Source organism: Pteronotus mesoamericanus, unplaced genomic scaffold (genome assembly GCF_021234165.1).
Source record: "Pteronotus mesoamericanus isolate MK-2021 breed Mesoamerican mustached bat unplaced genomic scaffold, CSHL_Meso_final contig_591, whole genome shotgun sequence".
NCBI classification, from domain to species: domain Eukaryota; kingdom Metazoa; phylum Chordata; class Mammalia; order Chiroptera; family Mormoopidae; genus Pteronotus; species Pteronotus mesoamericanus.
In genome coordinates this window covers 1,063,184-1,084,230 of record NW_026555208.1, presented here as the reverse complement: position 1 = coordinate 1,084,230, position 21,047 = coordinate 1,063,184, and the positions used below count along the sequence as shown (strand labels likewise).

At 40.4% G+C, this 21,047-nt stretch overlaps 2 protein-coding genes across 4 annotated transcripts in view; both read right to left on the bottom strand.

Annotated features, from left to right (window-relative positions):
* The window catches only part of LOC129076396 (tripartite motif-containing protein 5-like), a 111,929-nt gene extending 91,998 nt beyond the window's left edge, over nt 1-19,931 (bottom strand). The window contains exon 1 of the mRNA XM_054580573.1: nt 19,907-19,931. The gene's annotated coding sequence lies outside the window, so the exon portion shown is untranslated. The remainder of the gene's footprint in view (nt 1-19,906) is intronic.
* LOC129076394 (tripartite motif-containing protein 5-like) lies at nt 4,842-20,022 on the bottom strand. Of its 3 annotated transcripts, XM_054580567.1 has the most exons (9): nt 19,907-20,022; nt 18,192-18,435; nt 15,312-15,792; nt 14,630-14,725; nt 13,757-13,987; nt 8,463-8,485; nt 7,133-7,233; nt 6,813-6,839; nt 4,842-6,317 (listed from the first exon to the last, which is right to left on the bottom strand). In XM_054580567.1, exons 3-9 carry the CDS (start codon nt 15,732-15,734, stop codon nt 5,731-5,733), a joined length of 1,488 nt encoding a protein of 495 aa, XP_054436542.1. In that variant the 5' UTR covers nt 15,735-15,792; nt 18,192-18,435; nt 19,907-20,022; the 3' UTR covers nt 4,842-5,730. The 3 variants fall into 3 exon arrangements, with proteins under 3 accessions (XP_054436542.1, XP_054436543.1, XP_054436544.1); XM_054580568.1 differs by lacking the exon at nt 18,192-18,435; XM_054580569.1 differs by lacking the exon at nt 7,133-7,233 and having other exon boundaries at nt 6,166-6,317.
* Nucleotides 20,023-21,047: the final 1,025 nt, after the last annotated feature.

The following is a 21,047-nucleotide window of genomic DNA, read 5'->3' as shown; positions in this document are numbered from 1 at the left end:
GGATATCAGAACTATTTTTTACTCCTCCCTTTTCCTGGTTTCCATTCCCCATTTAATCACTTAGTCGTGTTGAGCGTATCATCTTGAAACTACTCTTTCTCTTCCTCCCTTCCCTCTGAGATTCACTGATACGTGGCAATCAACAGTGCGATGACCGCAGGGGCAGGGGCGGTTGAGGTAGAAGGTGTAGGTGATGGAAAAAATTAAAATGATTTTTCACTTCTTTAATTTAAGAGAACTGTCAAGCATAGCACATTTGAGTCATACCCTTACGGAGTAGGTGTGCAATGCTCATTGATACAAAAACACGTTATAGTCATTTTTAAATAAAGTTTGCATCTTATCATCTTTAATTTTTTTTATGACTGTTCTACACCAATGATTCTTAAATTCTATTCTTGGAGAGTCTGAAACAAAGTCACTTGGAAGATCTTTACATAAATACAGATTCCTTGGTCCCACACAAGGAGATTTTTATCTGGAAAACTTAAATCTAAATTATAAAATCAATTCCTAAGAAAAGTGAATGCATAACATAACCTCAGAGTCTTGTGTTACTGTGTTTGAAAAACAATGGCTGTCTGCCTCAGGATATTGTGATAAGTAGTAAAAATTATTTGTTGGCAAGTGCTTTGTGAAGTAAGGGGGCACAGAAATGCCAGGTAGTTAGAAGAATGTTAATGTTTTTACTTTTGTCTCCATCAAACAGATACCATTATACAATATTAGCAAGTAGTTTTGATCCCGTTAATGATGGGTATGTGTAGGCAACTGAGGTGAATTTGAGATGACTAAGTCATTAGAGATATAAACTTTCTCTGTATATAGGAAATCAAATATTTTTAAAGCAATTACACCACTTTAAAAATTATTGGTGCCCTTTTCAACAGTGTCCTGTTATACCTGAGGATGACAACTGGTGAACCATATAGTGAATAGCACCTTTTACTTTGGGTTGGAAATCTGTCCTTTGTTACAACTTTACCACAATTCTGGGGAAGGGAAGAATCAAAGAAGATTAAAACTCATGACTGAAATAGGTCTGTTTGAATTATTGGACAGTGGTGTAACTTTTTCAGGTAAATTATAATTGGATAAAGTAGATTAATTAAGAAACTTCTTTGTAAATGGCAGATTAAAGATTTAAATAATTGTTAGAAGTACAAAACACTCTAAAAATTGTCATTGGCTGTTCTTAGCTGATTTTCAGCAGCTCCTATGTTCTGTATTTTATTCGAGCAGGCCTTTAAAATCATAACCAAGGCATCACTTCACTCAGCTCCACTGCGCAGCTCCCTTTGAGATACTAGCTATTTAACATAACCACAAAACACCACCTTCACACATTATTCTCTCTTCAGATCTTTAATGGGATTTGTTATTATACCAATAACACTCATAATAGGTGTGCATTTTATTATGCTCTTGCTTTGACCTACTCTAGACCAGAGGCATAATTCAATAATATAGATGTGATAACTTTCTAAATACCAAAAGAATTGGCCCAAAAACTATTGGTCATCAAGTCCAGTCACATCTTATGTTTGCTCCTTCTCCTCCACTTCATCAACCATGACGATAAGTAACCTATGAAATCCTAAGGTGATTTTTGTGACCATTTCCCTTCTATATTACCAAAAAAAGCCTCAAGTTACACCGCCAATGTTCGTCCTTCTACAAATCTTCCCTATGGAACAATTCTTTTCTTAGCCATGATAGACATTTAACTAGTCTACCATTATCTCTAATGCTTTAGATATTAAGGGAAAATATGATAATACAAAACAACTGGGAGAAGAAATCTAAATCTTTAAAGCTTCGTATCTCCAGATTCTGGTAATACACTCTCATTGCATCTTGTATTTTGCCTGGTTTTCTCTTCTCATACTTATAATCATGTCTTCATTTGAAAGTTATTTATGTAATGTCTGCTGCCCGCCCCAAGTGACCTATAAATTCCATGAGGGCAGTGACTCTGTCCACCTAACCCAGGGATATGTCCCCCACACAAAGCATGGTGCCTGACATATGTTTATTGTATATATTTCCTCTGATGTCCTGGGGACTAAGCATATGGGTAAATATTTAAAATATTTGTCATAAAGAAAAAATGAATGATTAAAAATGAATAAACATCTGAGATCTGAGGCCAAAGTGTTTGTTATATTGCTATTATAATTATGTTACATGTACTTAGAACCAATACTACTTCTTTAGCCAAATGAAAGAACGTTGTTAAAAAATTTCAATGAAGAGACTGGGAGGTCAAAAGTATTTCATTTGAGCAATAATTGGTTAGGTACTATTTTATTACATTTTCCTGACATTCATATCCTTGAGGACTATCAAGCATGACCATTTGATCAGTTGTTCCCTAACAACGTTTATGTACTGAAATTTATCCTCTAATGCTCAGGCAACAGGCATAGACAGGATTTTCTCATGGGAAATTTTGAGGCACCTCAGCAAGCAATCTCACTAATGCATCTGTTTGCTCACTTGTGAGGAATTGTGTGAGGAAATGCCTCTATATGAAACAGCTTCCAAGGGACGTCTGCAAAGGTGTATGTGGTTTGTGGCAACTGAGGTTGCAGCCTGGAGCAGCAGCAGAACCTTTGCTCTGTAAGTTCTTGTTTTCAACGTGTCTGACTATATTCCTGGAGAAACATAAACTATGATGCAATCATGGATGTCATCATGCAGGAAATAGGAGGGGGCCACTGCTGGCAAGAGATATGTTTTTTTAAATATTAAAAGTTGGATAGCTGAGACCCTTACAGAAGCACAGGATGTAATATCTTGTTATGAACTATAAAATGACTAATACCTTGATGGAATCTCAGGGATGTAGACCCCTTCAGGAGAGGGAAGGCTGGATAGAAAAGATAGTGAGGCCAGATAGCAGTTAGGGGAGTTTCAGACAGGAAGTTTTTATTAATAAAAAATTCACAGTTTTGTCCAAAAATGCCTCTTTGATACCTTTTATCTGTTTTTTATATTTATTTATTTATTATCTAGTTTAGAGGCTAAAATAGACAGGTGAGAAATGGACTTGGATTATCTTGGGCTCCAAAGTGACAAGAATGTGTTCTTTTTTAATTGATGAGAAGTTTTATAAAATATCTTCAACAAGATCTATTCATTTCTCATCACAAGGATAACTCTGAAGGAAGCATATTTTTTAAATTAATTAATTTTTACTTACACTTTTATGGGCATGCAAGGATGACCAGACAGCCCATTTAATTAATTTTTGTGATATGTCTGTCTGGGGGTTGTGTGTTCAAATACCATCTGGGTTACCAGAAAGCCGTTGCTGTTGAAAATGGGTTCTTTTGTGGTGTCCTAAGAAAGGAATTTCAAAGGGAAGCCACATGGAAAGGATTAAACGTAGTGTTAGGATTTTGCTGGGGTGAAGGGAAATAATACACCCTGGGGGATGTAGCGGGCAAGCAGGCTCTAGCAGCCAATGCCCCAAGAATCCTGATAACCCTCCACATAGTTTCTTGGTTCTCGGTGATGAGAAATCTGTCATCCAACCCACTTACCGACTTCCCCAGGCCTGGATTGGGCCCTCCCCCTAACCAGTCCCTTCCCTGGACCACGGAGGTTTGCATTCCCTATCCGGTCTGATTCTGTTCTCAGGCTGAGCACTGTCCCTTCATGTCGCCATCTTGATTTCTATTGCGCATGTCCAAAATTTGCGCTGCGTCATCTGGTGCATGTGCTTACCTCTCCTTAGTCCATTTATATTTTTACTGTGCTTGTGTCCAGTAGAGAAATTCCCCCTCTATTCTCCTCAAAATCCTGACACCCGGCCACCAGTGTCCCAGAAGTACTTTCCTGCCAGCTCCGAGGATTAAGTCTGGAAGTCAGATCTCCTGGACTGTGTGAATGAGTCAGTTAATGCTATAGTTCCTAGTAAATCAGGCTGCCTAGAATTCTCTGACTTCCTAATGAAGCAGTCCCAGTATCCCATTTAGTTTCCTCAGTTTATTAGGCTTCATATTTGATTCAGCTCCTTAGTTTATTATGCTCAATGTTGAATTACGTTTGTTCCTTTTCATATTCAGAACTTGCTACCTACCTATGCTAACATATCTATTGTATATAATTATTTAAATTCCTACTTCTTTTGGGAAAGAGCTGACAATAAAAAATGCTAAAAGACAAGGGGATTCCACCAAGTACTGAATTTCTGGGAAGACCCATTGCAGAAATAATGCTCCTGCTATGCCATTAAAGGAAAAGAACTGGCTTATCCCTCTGTTCCCGAAAACTTTCACCTTACTGCAAAAGTTAAGGCTGACTTGGGATGGGAGTGGAGAATGATTACCTGTACTGTTGTCAAGAAATCCAGCAATTGTACTTCTTATACTTACTCTATTACTGTAAATAATGACTTTGTTACACAGGGCAAGCAGAGCCTGAGTTGAAATTCACTTTCAATGGAATATATTTACTATAGAAGAGTGAAAAAAATTAGACTAGGAAGCTTTATAGAAATATTTATTTTTCAATTAGCTAAAATCTAAAGAAAGTTGTAATTCTTTTATCATTTTTAAAAACATAAGCAAGGATAATAATGTTGAAAGTAAACTAATATGTCTACTTAAAATTACTTATTTCAGTCACAGTGAGAGGCCAACAAAAAAAGAATAGACAGCACACTTGATCAGTATTTGTGTGCCAGAAATGATGGAAGTTATTGAAAACATTGTTTTTTAATTTTCAGAATCAAGTAAATTTCTTTTTTTAATATTTTTTACAAATGATAAACTGAGTCTTCTAGAATGTAGTTTAGTTGATTAAGGCTAATATGTAGTAACGCCCAAATAATAATAATAATTTCACCATCACATGTACAACACTCACACACACACAGAAACACACTGGTCTAACACAGGCAGAGCTGGCGTGGCCTTGGTGGTGACACAGATGTATCTGGGATCTGAAACATGAGACTTTGATAGAAACCACCCCATTGCCCCTGTAAGCACAAACCTGTTCATGAGACACTGGCACAGCTTGTATTTTTTTAATAATTAGTAGAGAAAATGTTTGAAACAGTTATATATTTTATACTTAATGGCATTTTTCTTCTCACAATAATCCTATTTCTGGTGTGATTTTTATACCAGGATTATTTTAAGAAAATGAAATCAGCATTCAAGTATCTTATTCACGATTCACTGTGTATATTTGGAGAGACTGGGCTTGACCTCAGATACTGTGGATACAAAGCTCCACTCTTAGAACATACTATTCTTCAAAATTCTCCTTTACTCCTTGATGCATAAAGAACATGATGGGTAAACTGACATACCTTTGAGACTCACTCTGAGTCAATGATTCCTAGACAAAGTCTTTAATCATAAACAAAAGTTCTTGAAAAGCTTTCATTCATCTTGCCATTCAGCAGCAGAGGAAATGAGATAGTAGAAATTGGTAGAGATGTCACCTCCATAACTATACTTTTATGAGGCATTAGTGATTTCTTTGGGAGTACAGAAAGAGATGAATTAAGATCCTTTCTTAGTGCAACACGATTTGGGGGAAAATATGACATGAGGCAAATGGTACACCCTCATGATGAATGAAGGATGTTCAAATGGGAAAAAGAGGAGGGGCAACAAGAGAAAGATGAGAGAATGGTGCAGGTAAGCTCAGTTCATGAGATGTATCCAAGGCCAGTGGCACTACATAGAGGTGGTTGAGGGTGTAAGCGACTTAAGAATTTGGAGAACACAGTATCATGGCACCATTACATTTCATAAGATTGAAATACGGAAAAATTTTCTGAGGAAAGGAACATGAGGAGAATTTATAGATAAGAGACCCATGGTCTGTGATGTTAAAAAATGAGACAGTGCCAGCATGATAGTCTAGGAAAACCCCAACACGACGGGGAGGAACAGTCAGGGAGAGGGTTAATTTCAAGGGATTAGAGGAGGAAGATTCTGCAAAAGGATTATATTGAGATTGATTCTCTAATCCTATTACCCAGTAGCCATATTTAGGTTGATATCTAGAGTAAACCTGTTCACAATTGTTACCTTGTTTAATAAAACTCTTCATATTTGAGTGAGGGAATTTTTCACCACATACTCCCAAAGCCCAGGCACGTTTCTCTGATATGTCTACCTCCCAGTAATGTTTCCCTGATGTAATAAATGGTGAGCCGAGGACACCAAATGTATCATAATCATCATTATGGCAAAAAAGTAATATCCAAGGAATGCAAACCCTGATTTCTCTTTGATTCTCAGAAACAGCAAGTGTTGATTTATCTTCAGGAGGATCCACGGTCACGTGAACTGTAGAAAAATTATAGGGTAGGGTGAGGGATATGATATACCTTTTTTTTGTGACATTGTAAAGGAGATCTTGAAAGTAACAAGAGTGGGAACTGGAAAGAACTTAGTTTGGTTCTTGGGGAGAGCTGTAACATTGAAGAAATGTAACATATATCTGTGTGTTGGGAAGAAAAACATGGGTCTTAAGACATGGGACCTAGCCTGAGTCAGGTAGCTCAGTTAGTTAGAGCATCACCCTGATATGCCAAGGTTTCTGGTTCCATCTCCTGTCAGTATTCATACAAGAAGCAACCAAGGAATGCATAAATAAATGGAACAACAAATTAATATTTCTCTGTCTCTGTTCCTGTCTCTGTCTCTGTTTCTCTCTCCCCCCCTTGCTCGCTCTCTCTAAAAAATCAATTTAAAAAAACAACACATGACATAGTGTACAATGTAAAATTCTTTAAAAATATGAGAACAGGGTGGCTTCATGATACTGTGATTTCTCCTTACCCCAGTAGCGGCGCACATATGGCAGTTCTGAAACGACAAAAATCCATAATAATAAGTATAAGCAAAGGAGTCAACACTACAATCTATTTCTGCTTCAGGTCATGGGAAGGACTGGGGTCTATATAAAATATTAAAACAAAAGAATGAGAAGTGAACAAGACAGCTGGTCACTCCCCATTAACTATGACTACATCATCAACACATGTTATCATTTCTCCATTGTGAACTCTATTCACACCTAGAAACTGAACCCTCCTCCCTCTTTAACTCCCACAATGGTAAGGCCCCCGCAGCCCCCCACCAGCTCTGGCATTCCTCACCATTCAACACTTCCAGCATCCCGCTCATGTCAGGAGCTTGGAACACTCTCCGTACTATCTTGGAGACAGTTTTTGGTTTCTTGAGAGTGAAGGTCTTACTCCTAGAGATGACAAAGAAAGATCCCTGCACCTCTGACTTTTTATCTCTCCACCAACTACTGATTTCTATCTATTCACCCCACTAAGCACTTAAGCCTCCTTCCACGGACCACAGAGAAAGGAGCGAGCAGACTTCCAACCTTGGAGCCAAAGGAATGCACTCATGCCTAACTTTATAGTACATGCTGTGTGTTCTAAGAAGGCCTTGACCTTGTAGAAGCACAGTTTATTCCTTTCAAAGTGAAAGCTAGTCTACACCTCTCTTCCCTCTTGGAATCATGTAAAAGTACATGACATAAATTTTTTTTTTTAAAAAAGAAACTTTGGTTCCTTAAACTAAATTAATGTGAGGAAAACTCACTGAAAGGATGTGGAGTGATATCATATGAAAGTGAGGCTGCAGAACCTGGCTCTGAGTAATTAGAGATACATCACTATCAAGTGAGAGAATACTGCCTGAAGGAGATCAGACTTTAAAGTCTGCTTCCCAGAAGGAAGGCCTTCAGAATAGAATCTGAGATTTAGGGTTCTCTGGGAAAAAAAAGTAACACTTGGAAAAGAAGACCTTATATATACCATGCTAATAGTGGTCAGCATTTTATGTGTTTGAAGAGTTTGTTGCAGCCACATAGGTGTGCAGTTTAAACACAGGGATGCTGCCCTTTAATTCTGGCTACAGAAGTGCATGGTCAAGAGAGATCAATTGTTTGCACCTAGGTAAAAATATTCTTTGGGATTCAACTCTGATTTTGGAAAAAAAAAGAGAACATTATGGAAGGGACCTGGTTTCTTCTATCCCCAAGGGTAAAATTTAAATACAAAAGAGTCCTCTCCAATTCTGAGTGCTTGGCAGGTAAACAAGAAAAAACCTATCCACAATAGAAAAGTCACTATGAAATATGGGAACCTAAGCTAGATACAGGCATGCTGGGTGAAAAAAATTTTTGAAGTCATATGGGTCTGATACTGTAACATTTCATCTCTAAGAGCTGCTGACCCAAACTCTGCAACTCCCTCCCACAATCTAAATTCCCCACTACAGAAACTGGTATGTTCTCAATAGTTTGAGAACACTCAAACCATGATATGTGAACAGAAATTTAAGAAAAAACTATACCCAAATTTTCCTACCCCGAGCAATATTTTATTCTAATTAACCACCAGATAACTATAATGGCTTTAAATCTCTTTTCACAGCACAAAAGGGCCATCTCTGGTCTCCCACACATACCTTTCGATGATGCCATTCACATCCTAAGGAGAAAAGAGAAAACAAAAGTCAGGAAGTAATAAGCTTCATCACTTACATAGCTTCATATCATCCTCGCCACTCCCTGATATGGTGGGAATAGAGATGATCATAATGTGAGAGCCAAAAAATAAAGAATAGACCCAGGTCAATCATTGAAGAAGACTTATGTGAAGTTTTCAGGTTTCCTAAAAGATAGAACAGACTTTCACCTTGTGCAACCATAGCATGAAGCTTCTAGTACTTGGACATGAGGTATATTTAGGAGGAAAAACATAAGCCCCATGATATTTTACCCATGTTCATAAGGCTCCTCCTGAGATGATTTGAATAATTCATGGCTTGTTCATTTAGTCAATATGAATGTAAAGTGATGTATTATTACTTGTCAAGCATTATGCCATAATTGGGAGAGACAAAGATGAGTAGTTATAGTATTCCTCAAGAAGGTTACATGACTTCTGCTGAGGGCAAAAACAAACGAATGTATTAATAGGCTTTTCTCAAGTCTCTCCTCATTTGATACACTATCTATAACTGGCCTCATCCACTCCCAAAATTTAACATGTGCATTTGAATTCCAAGTTTTATTTTTACTCGATGTTGTCTCCTAAATGCAGGTTAATATATTCCCTAATAAAGAAGCTACAGGAATCGGTAACTGAGGATGCCTCATATGTACCTTACTCTTCACCAAACAAATTATCTCCTCCTTTATTCCCCTTTGTCCATGTTACTAATATCCCCTCGGTCACTCTCTTAAACACTACAATATTTACCTGCATCTTATTCTCTACCGAGCCAGTTTATTCCACATCGTTAACAGTTGTTAGTCATCTGAACTTCTTTATCATCACAGATTTATTTCTTTGAATACATATGTACCAATATATATGGTTCTCTATCTCAGACTAACTTCTTCCATGACACCATAAACAAGGGAAATTTCCAGGTCTACACACAGACACACAGACAACCGCTTTGCTCTCTGTATGAGGGCTTTGCTGATTTATAATGAAAAACAATTAAAAGTGGATGAAGGACTGAAAAAGAATTTGGGGGTCAGTTTTAATTTTAATCCAAGCTTAATTTTGAAGCTCATTCATGGTCATCAGGATCTGGTCTATGTCATGCTCCAAATTCTATTTATGCTGTCTGTATTGACTTTCTCAGCAGTTCATCCAGAAAACAATCTCCTCATCTAAATCCCATAAGAAAAGTGACCTTGTCTTCCCAGTTATATCAAATAATTCTGAGGCCTACATGGCACTGGTATACGTTGGATCAAGTGCCCATGTTATAGCATTGCCATGTAGTTGCCATAATAATAAAAAACAATGTTGGAGGCAAGTATCCATATTTTACTGGGATTAATGTAGTATTAATCCAAAGTAGAAGAAAACAAGATGCACATTGTGTTCAGAAGAGCAACGACCACAGAAATAGAACTAGTAACACTTTATATTTTATACTAAAAATATCTGATTAACTCAAAAGATGCTTGTCAATGAGGAAAATAAAACTGAAAATTGTAGGCAACATGTAGAAGCAAATAACAATAAAAATTAAATAGAGCTACACGGGAATTGCATTAAATGTCATTGTCTTAAGCTAACAAATGAAAGGTAGAGATATTTGGACTAGATGAGAAGCAATTTCATTATTGCTAGTGAAATGAGACATATTTTAGATTCAAAGATACAAATAATGGCAAAAATACATTGATAGAATTATGGTCAAAATGGTGGAGTACGTAAATGCTGTGATTGTTTCCTCCCACATCCATATGAAAATTATAACTAAATTACAGACTAATACCCGTAGAAAACCATATGAAGATGAGCTGAACAGAAATCCTATAATGAAAGATATAAAGAAGAAGTTTACCTTGAGACTAGGAGGAGGGGCTGAGACAAAACTGGCTGGTACCACGCCCTTCTGTGGAAGTCAAGAATTAGCAGGAATATCATGGGTGCAGAGGGACCACGTGAAACACGAGAAGTCTCAGCACCACATCCAGCTCCTCAGCCAGGAGTACCAGTACTGGGAAGAGGTGTTCCCACAATATCTGCCTGGGAAAACTAGCACAGATTCAGTCCAGGTGGGATGGAGGGCTACTGAAAAACCTGGCATCATCTAAAGGGCCCTAGCACAGAGTCACTCCCTCACAAACACTTGTCCTAAGATCCAGAGAAGAGACAGAACCTTGCAAAGCACCAGAGACACACAGAGAGAAACTGAATTGCCTGGCTTCAGGTGGAGGGCTGGTGTGGCACCTCTCCCAGGGACTAAAGTGCGGGCAGGCCCTGTTGTTCTCTTGTGGAGCCCTGTGTGTACACAGCCAGCGGCACAGGCCAGGGACAAATCTGAGCCTCCATTAACCAGGTTAACACCACTCGTATTCCATCCTGGTTATTCTCTGAGACCTCACTGCACCCAATTCAAGCCCCTGACCGAATCTCTTTCAGAGGGTAAGGCACACAAGCAGCTGGCCTGCCAGCCCATGCTGCAAGTTTTCCTAAAGTCTCTCAAGTTCCACAAACCCCACACAAGCAGTGGCTGGCCTTCGTGTGCACTTTCCCTCTTGCTAAGCGGCCCCAGGCTGGCAGTTGTGGCAGCTGATCCTGGTGAACAGCACAGCATCTCCAAGGCACCTCCAAGCCCAGCACAGGCAACCACCAACCAAAGGTCACTTTTTTGCTACTAATCGGTGGTGCTCTGACAGACAAAGGAAGTGGCTGAACTTGGCTCATACCAGAGCCCCTCCCAAGGGGCCCCAGAACCAATACACCTGGTGGTCAGCCTCAGACCATACTAGAGTTGCACCTAATTATAGCCAAAATGACACACCCAAAGGATGGACACAGCAGGCACATGAGTCCTGCTAAAGTGAACCCCACTCCATGGAGTCAGCTTCTTCACTGTAGTCAATGCCATTTTTCATAGCAACTCAGCCTGAGGGTCAATCCCAGCCATGTGTGTGCCAACAGTAATGAAGACTCAACTACAGCAGCAGAACACACACAACCCACACAAGGGACACCCCTGGAGCTCCACACTCATGTGAACACAAAAACAGCAAAGGTTACTATTACATAAGGCCACTCAGCCAAGACTGGGAGCCAGGGCAGATATACCTAATACATAGAAATAAACATAGGGAGGCAGCCAAAATGAGAAGACAAAGAAATATGTCCCAAATGAAAGATCAGGATAAAGCTTAAGAAAAAAGAAGTATTTGATTTGGAAGTTTTCACAGGGAAAAGAGATGGAAGTAGGAGAGCAATTTTGGGGCAGGCTGATTTTTCCAATTATTTTCTCTTCAATACATTCCAAAATAAAGAAAATGGATACAAGTAATCCACCAGATGCAGAATTATAAATACTGATTATAAGGAGGCTCACAGAACTTAGGGAAAAGAACAGATGATCTCAATGAGAACTTCAACAAAGAGATAGGAAACATAATGAAGCAGATAGAAAGAATAAAAAAGACCAAGTGTAGAATGAAGAATGAAGAGAGAGAATCTTAAAGGCAGCAAGGGAAAAGCAGTTGCTTACCTATAATTTTCCTGTAAGACTCTCAGCTGATTTCTCAACAGATATTTTGTATGCCGGAAGGGATTGGCATTAGTCAAGCGATGAAAAGCAAGGACCTACAACCTAGATTACTCTAGCCAGCAAAGCTATCATTTAAAATTGAAGGAGGCAAAAAGAGCTTCCTACATAAGAAAAAATTTTACAAGAAATGTTAAAGGGACTTAAGAAGAAAAAAATAAATAAAATGGCATCTATGGACCCTTTCACACAATCAATGCACAGTACACATTCTTTTCAAATTATATAACCTTTTTGTATATATAACATTTTAGTTTATAAAGCAAGTTTCTATAAATTTAAAAAATTGAAACAATAAAATTTATGTTTATTGATTAGAAAGGAATTAAGTTTAAAATATTCAGAAGTATAAAATCACCCAATGTTTGTAATTAAACAATAGTTTCAAAGATACCAAGAGTACACCAAACAAAAAAATCAGAAAGAAATGTGAAAATAAGTTAAATAAAAACAATAAGCAAATAATCCAGAAGTACAGACCACAGCAAAAACAAGATATTTATATCATTAAAAACAAAACTGGAAAGACTGTGTCAAATCAGTGGTCTAAATTATCACTTTAAGAAACTAGAAAAATAACAGCAAATTAAACACAATACACATACTCATGTATGCATGTTGCATATACACAAACACAAAGAAAACAATATAATTAAGAGCAGAAATCAATGATATAGGAAGATTAAAATTAGATAAATCAATAAAACAAAGTTTATTCTTGCAAAGTATCAGGAAAATCAACCAAACACAACCAAATTGACAAAAAAAGATCATTTTTTAAGAAATAAAAGAAGGGAAATGATTGTGAGTACTGTAAAAATGAACGAGATTCTACAGGATTATAATGACTAACTTCATGTTTACAAATGGCAACTTACAATGGACAAATTTCTATAAAGATGTATATTATCAAAACCTGACTCAATAAATGTTAAAAAACTTAAGAAAAATTAATATTTTACTTAAGTTTTTAAGTAAATAATAATATATTAATATATTTTAAGATATAATTAAAATTATATGTTAAAAGTTAATAAATACATACTTATTATTTTAAGTATAATTTTACTGTATTTATATATTTATATAGTCAATAAAGTATATGTTATAATGTATTTATATATTCAATTTTTGAATTTATCCAATAAAATATACATACATATATTTTAAACATTTTCATAAAGGCCAAGAGTGAGATAGTTGCACTGGTGAATTTACTGAATTATTAAGGAAAACATAATACCAATCTCTGATGATTGCTTATTCAAAAAATACAGAGGATCAAAATCTCAACTCATTCTATGAGAAAAAACAAAAATAGAACTCTTGGGTAATGAGGAGGTATCTGAAAAAGTGTTCTAGGCTGGATCACAGATATAGGAGCTTATAGAATATGATGGGAAACAGTGAATCTTCTCACCACAGTCAAATTTTTTTTTACTGCAACTAATTCATTAATGAAAACAAGATTATCCTTGTTATTCATGCAGTCAATTGTCCCTATAACCTACGAAATAGATGCAGGGAAAGGTTACTGCCAGATCATGGGAACCTCAGTGTCATGACCAGAAACAGCACAGCCACACAGCAGAGCAGGAAACTAAGTCTTCATTTTCCTCAAGTTCAGGGGCTGGGTGGGGTTTCTTCCCAAGTCTTACCTGCAGCATCTTCCTCGTTGACTCCTGCAACCGAAGCTCCAGATCTGGGATGAGATCTTTCAACAACTGCCTCTGCTTCACCAGCTCATTCTCAGACTGTTCCAGGACACAGAGAACATGTTCCTCTTCCCTCTTCAGCTTTTGCAGCTCCTTCCGCTCCTCAGTGTCCAGGAAGCCTCTCATTTTTTTAAAGCAATCCTGGACAATTTGGCTCTCATTTTGTATTAGATTCTTCAGGAACGAAAAAGAGACAGGGACTCAGGCTATCAGGCAGAGGCTGGGAGCCAGAAAAAGAAGTATTTGATTTGGAAGTCCTCAAGAAGAAGGGAGATGGAAGCAGGACAACAGTGAGGGTGGTGGGGAGGCTGATTTTCCTATGATTTTCTCTTCAACACATTCCAAAATGATGGCCTAAAGTCTGCATTATTGAAACCAACTTTTAAGCCAAATAGGACACCTGGGTGTGGCTCAGCTCTCACGCAGCTGCCCAGGACTCTCATGCCTCCCTGCGTTACTCCTGAACCCCACCCTCACCCTCAGCCTAACTTTGACACATGGGGATGAGCCATAAATTATTGGAAATTGGTTTCTCTGGAAGAGTTAAGCCTCAAAATAATGACAGCAATGAGCACAGAGTTCACTAGCCATCCTTACCAGATAGTCTCTCTGAGAATCACTAACCTATGAGTATGTGTTAATTTGTGACAGGTTCTATTTCAGTCCCACCCCTGTCAGGAAAAGGATAAAGAATGCCTGATCAATGACTAGACATATCAATTGTCAACGAACAGGAGGAAAGGGGTTCCTTTGGACTAAGACTCAAGAACCTGCCCAGGTTCTTGTCTAACTCCTGCAGGAAGAGCCTCCTCCTACCTTCCAGGAAGTTCTCTCTTCTTTGATGTCAGCTTCCAGTTTCTCAGCTTCTTTGTGTTCAGCCCTCAGCCCATTCAGAGCTGCCTGCAGCTTTTCCTATGAGGGAAGAATCACACCACAGTCAAACTATGGGCTCTCTCAGCTTCAGGATAGAGGACTAAGGGAGAAAAATCAGGCTGATATTTGAAGAGAATAGAGTTTACAAAAACTGTGAAATGAAAATTAGAATCTGTGGCTTGAAGGAAACCTGATATGGTGAATGTTTTCTTTAAGTCTCAGGTGATACAAATTTCCATTCCCATGTAAGAAGAAGACTGACTCCCTTTGTCCTAGAAGAAGAAACCTGATCCTGTAGTAAGGAAAGGATTTATTGTCTGTTGATCCACCCAGCTGCCCACTGACCCCACCTGCCTACGGGGCAATGACAGCTTTGCTTGAGGACCAAACCTCCACCTATTAGTACAAACTATAAATACTTACTTCTTGTTTGAGTCTGCTCATTATTTTGTATTTGTGTGGCATGCACTGAAATGTCCTTCAGGCCTTGGAAGGTGAGCAAAGGAACAGAAGTGATCACAGGCCTCAGGGTTATGGTGGCAAGGTAATTAGTGTCAATGCAAAGTACAGAGTTCCCATCAAGTACTATTTCCTGCCCAGACTTTCCTTTACCCTGGTCCATTACCTGGTACTCCTGGGCAACCTCCTCCATGAGGCAAGTCGGGTGACCTCGGTGCTCCTGAGACCTCTCGCAAAGCCAGCAAATGAACTTCCCATCCTCCTTACAGAAGAGCAGGAGCTTCTCTCCATGGTGCACACACAGATCTGTCTTTTGCTCCTCCTCTGGGCTCAACTTGACCTTTTGAAGAATCTCCACTATGTTGGCCACGTGCCAGTTAGGCCGCAGGCTCCCAGGCTGGTAATTGATTCGGCACACAGGGCAGCTGCTCTCTCCTTCTTTGCTGACCATGGGTTCCTTGCTGTTTGCAGTGATGCAGGCTTGGCAGAAGGTGTGCCCACAGTCCAGGCTCATGGGCTCTCTCAGGAGCCCCAGGCAGATGGGGCAGGTCACCTCTTCCTTCATGTTCGCCAGGATTTCTGAAGCCATTGCAGCTGCTTCCCTGTTCTCTCTGTCCTGATCTGAAGTTCCTCTGGCTCACAGATTTCTGCCAGATGAGAAAGGTCAAAGGACACAGTGTAAGAAAGGTAAGAATAAATGATACTAACTTTGTATAAATCAGACAGGGCAAGAACACATATTCAAGGACAAAAAGGAAAAGGTGGAGAGGTAGGGAAAGAAACTAGGTGACTTTGTAAAAAGGATGATTCATAACAATTTTAAATAATTTTAGATAATCTGACATGACAAATTTCATTTTTATCTGTGCAATGGTTGTTATTGTCCTTTACTTTTACAGAACAGAAGGATGATCTGAGGCCTTTACTACCAAGGTCTTTCTGTGATCCCCCATCTCTCCCACTTGTTTCCCATGTGCAAAACACAGCCTCCATAACAAAAGCACCAAACACTTACACATCTGGGCTCTTATACCCGCTCTTCCATCAGCCTGCAATGCCGCCCCTTGTATCAGTAGGACTCACTCTCATCCCTCAGTTACCTCTCTCCTTACATGTTCATTTATCAGAAAGACCTGCCCTGACTTGCTTACTTATAGTGTAATCATCAACATCCTTTGCTGAATGTTTGAAGTGATTTCTCTTATTATCATGACATAATATGTGACAATGTGTTTGTGTATGTGGCAAGAGCAAACCCTTAATCAGATGTGTACATAGAGACGGTGAGTAACTTACAAAGATTATTTATCTTCAACATGCACAGTTGCAATGAACCTAATGTATTCAGGGTAACTTTCAGAGGTCTGTTCTTACCTTTGAGTTAATCAAAGACGAAACAGGTAACTTAGAAGGCTCTGGAAAGTCTTGTGTTGATAAATGGTAAAATTTCATGGTTGCCTGGAAAATATGCCAAGGGCATTGATAGGAGCCCAAAGGTGTGTATGTGTGTGGATGATGGAGAGGGAGATAGCATAAATATATTCATAGGATTGCATAAGTCATATAACTAGGGAAATAAGAACACAGATTACATGAATATCTATCCTGGGAAAGAAGTCTCAAATATTAGGAAAGGTCATTCAACTAATTCTTAATGACTATGAATTACATGCTAACAACTAAACTAATATTCACAAACAAAAAGATGAGTCTAAACAGAGAATTTAAACTACTATGGCCCTGAAATTCACTTGGAAAGCAACCATAAATTAAATAATCAGCGCTGGCTAGTGTGGCTCAGTGGTTGAGTGGCAGCCTGGGAATCAAAAGGTCACCAGTTCTATTCCCAGTATAGGGCACATGCCTGGGTTGCAGGCAAGGTCCCCAGTAAGAGGCATGCGAGAGGCAACCATACATTGGTGTTTTTCTCCCTCTCGTCCTCCCTCCCTCCCCTTCTATAAAAACTAAATACTATAATAAAAAAAAATCAGCCATCAAGCTGATATGAAAAACACTTCTTGGGAGGTATGCATATTGTTGGGAAATCGAACAATGGGGCAGATAATGAGTTGTCCAGCAATTCCAACATAAAAACATATGGGTTGAAAGTGAAAGCTGAAGAAGATGAAGGAAATATGGCATATGAGTGAGGAAAAAATACATTAGCGAAAGAAATGACCTGTTCATGAAAGAGGTACCACCTAATCTGAGCTGGGAAATGGCAGTGCAGGCGGTGTGCAGAAAACTGCAAGGCCTTCAGTGTAACATAAGCCAGTAGTGACCATGATATATGACACGTTCCCAGTTATGTAACAGTTAGGGGCTCTTTTCCAAGAGCAAAAAAAATTATCCATGTTTTCCTCTCAGAGAAAAGAGGGACATAATTAGCTTTGTCCTTGGGTGGTGGTGTGTTAGATGGATCCACTGTGGAAATGGGAAGATGAGTCGGATGCATGCACAGTTGCCCAGGGGAGAAAAGATGGTAGCTTTGAGGACAAGGTAATGAAACAAATGGAGAGCAGGGGATCAGAGTGAGACATGGGATGAGATAAGAGGAAAAGATGGCAGTTAGATTAGGTACCTGGGAACAAAGAGTCAACATCAGGCTCTTTCTTCCCGGAGAGGTAATACTGGCTTACTCCTCTAATAACTTGGGTATTTGGTTTTGAATTTGTTTTCTGAGAAATTCTTGAGGCTACAATAAAGTGAAAGATCAGCTGCATTGCAAGGCCATATTATTGATAATGAAAATGGTCTGATGTGGAAAGTGCATTTGGAGGAATTCCTATAGAACTCAGCTGCCAATTAGTGAGCTTAGACTTCATTTTTCATAAGGAGATTGTGACTTTTATAACCAGCACTGGCTCTTTTAGGCCCTTGGATGCTGTGCTTATAACTTTCACAAGGTAAATAGTGCACTGTAGCTCTGAGCTTACATAACCTAAGGTGGTTTCACACATATCCACTAAGTCTGGCTTCTTAAAAAGCTGAGAGAACAGGAATAAAGGACCTTCTATAGCTGTGAAGACCATCACTGAGCGCTCACCTGAGGCAGCCTTTGTTGACATGTTCTGTTTCCTGAACAGCTAAGTGACCTGGAAGTTTATATCTCTTCAGGTCACATGAAGGTGAATGACCACCTAAATTGGAAACGATGCTGACAGTCAGTCTGAGAGGCTATCAGAGTGGCAGCATGAGTGGTAGCACAATGATGCTCATTGTCCCACAAGTTCTCAATATGGCCACCGTGTAGGCTCAGGGGTTCTCTCAGGAGCTCCAAGAAAAGGGGACTAGGAAGCAATAAAAAAAGAAAGAAAAAAATCTCAGTAGATACTCATGTCTTGATGACTCTCAAACTTTGACAGTAAAAGAAATATCTACACTATGAGATAAAAAGTTTTCTTTTTGCTCTGTGCTAGGAAGGGAAATGTTACGCAGGCTGTAGGAGGATGAACTCAGATCTACCAACACTGTCACTGGTGCCATGTGCATCACACATGAAGGGAGCCTGACAAGGAACGAGGCTGGAGGAGAACCGGACGTGTATCCGAGCAGATGTCAGGATACTGAGAACAGTCCAGAGGCTGGACTCAGGTAGCCCCTGGCTGCAGAGACGGGGGTTCAGATCAGGCTCTTATGAACAGCAAGATCAGAGGTAGGCATTGCATCGAGGTAAATATTATGTCTACCCCAGTTTATGACTCAAGCATGATCCAAATGTGGGGGTGGGGCATCCAATTGTTCATAATCCCATTCAAGATCCAACCAATCCTGATACACAACAAGAGTTTAGGGAGAAGGGAGGTGCAGTTCAAGCAGTTTGCCCTGGGGCTGCAGAATTTATTTTTTGTGTGGCCACAAGGACCTAAGGTCAAATCACTCGCTGCTACAGGACACAGAAGAGGAATGTGCAGAAAAACGAGTCCTCGGAGATGGAGCTTGACCCCACCACCTGAGCAGTGACTCCAGGACTACTCATCAGGCAGGGAGATACCCTGGTATGGAAACATAAGCGGTACCTTAGCTGCAGGTATATCACAAATGCCTAGCCCATCCTTGAGGACCTATAGGCTTGTGTCCCACGTCAGGATCCCTGACCTGGGGTCTTGTGCCCCAGAGCTGGGCCCACAAAACATTTGCCTTCAAAAAAGAACAGGGCTTATGTCCAGGAGAACCATGAGGGTGCAGGGCACAGGGGTCCCTCTCTTAAGGGGCTCTTGCACAGGATTTAAAAGACTTACAGAACTTACCCCAGGACATGGGGCAGAAGCAAAACTTTGAGAAATACACAGACCACGAAGGAGATCCATCTCCTGCAGGAGTGGTGGCGTGTTAGACCCACACACCAGGCAGATATGTCGGGCGAGAGCAACAAAATTGACCCAAGCACCACCTTGCCAGCGCAAGGCCTCATATCCCTGTAACTTGTGGGTGCCGCTGGTTAGGCCTGCCTCTTCCCCCTGCTGCAGCCGCACAGCCAGAGCTGACTGCGGAGTGCGCGCGCCCCACTCTTCTCCTCTGCCAGGGCCACACCCTTGCGCCACTAAAGCAACTCAACCAGGGCTGTCCGGACACTGCGGCCCTATCCGAGCTTTTGGGTCGGGGCAGCTGTCACAGGGGACGCCCTTTGATCTCCTGGGAGTAGTGGCCGGGGTGGAAGAGGGTGCGGCTCAGCGCCCCAAGGTCTGAAACACTGGACCCCAGAGTCCTTGGCAGGCTGCCGCCCTCCAGGCCCTGCACAGAGAGCAGAAGGAAACTCACCCCCAATCTTCCTGGGAAGAAGCCTATGCACTTGTCCTGGAGTTCCAGCCTGAGGCGCAGTCCTGGGCAGGATTCACTCCGCAAGCCAGAGGCCACGGGGATCGGGAGGAGCAGAGTGAAAATGAAAGTTAAATTCTTAGGGGAGGGGCAGGTAAGCAGAAAATCTGTGGACCAATGAGGAGCCTTCACATAGGACCCCTGGGAAATACCCAGCCTTTGTGCCTTAAGTGACTGGCGTCTTAATCCTTGCTCAGCTCTGCTCCGTGAGGCTGTTCTCACGGCTCCCAGAGTGATTCGCCCTTTGGAGAACTAGGCTTACCTAAGCTGTGTAATGCCACGCACACCAACCTCCTCTTGCTCCCTTAGAAACGAGGTGTCTGAGGAGGAATAAAGTCTGTCTTTCACCACAGTGAGAACCCAGGCTGCAGGCTCACCCAAGGCTGTGATGCCGGCAGCTCTCCCCTGCCCTGTGTCTACCAGCTGAAGGAAGGGAACCTGCCAGTTTGTGTCCTGTCAGGTCACGGGAGGGGGAATGGCTGCTCAAATCTGAAGTGACCTCAGGCGGTCAGTCAGAGGGCCTCTCCCAGACTGGCAGCAGGTGATGCTGACTTTCAGAGCCTGGATTCAATATGGACAAAATGACACTTTTCCTAAGCGGACTGCAGAGCTCAAACCCATGAAGTGTCTTTTGTGGGCAATGTCATCTAATGCTATTTAACAAAAAAAATCTCTGTAGTCCTAGCAAAATAAAGAGCAAAAAGGAAAGTAATTGCGATGGATAAGTTTATGAGTCAATGTGACTGGCCACAGATAGCCCAAATTAAACATTATTTCTGGGTGTGACTGTGCAAGTGTTGTTTCCAGATAAGATCAGCTTTTTTATGTGTGGTCTCACTAAAATAGATTGAGGGCCTGAGCAGAACAAAGAGGCAGAGGAAGAAAGAAAGGAGTTCCTTTTGCTTCCTGCCTGCCTGCTGGAGTTGGGGTGCATATTTCTCTGCCCTTCAATTGGGATTTACTCCATTGACTACTCGGGTTCTCAAGCTTTCAATCTTGGACTAAATTACACCAGCTTCCCTGGGTCTCTAGCCTGTAGACAGCAGGGCCTGGAACTATTCAAAGGCCATAATCACATGAGCCC

Coding starts and splice junctions, on each gene's coding strand:
- LOC129076394 (XM_054580567.1), bottom strand. CDS start 15,734: ATGGCTTCAGAAATCCTGGCGAACATGAAGGAAGAGGTGACCTGCCCC. Junction 13,988..14,629: donor AAGAGAGAACTTCCTGGAAG/GTAGGAGGAGGC, acceptor TCGTTCCTGAAG/AATCTAATACAAAATGAGAG. Junction 8,486..13,756: donor CAACGAGGAAGATGCTGCAG/GTAAGACTTGGG, acceptor TTTTCTCCTTAG/GATGTGAATGGCATCATCGA.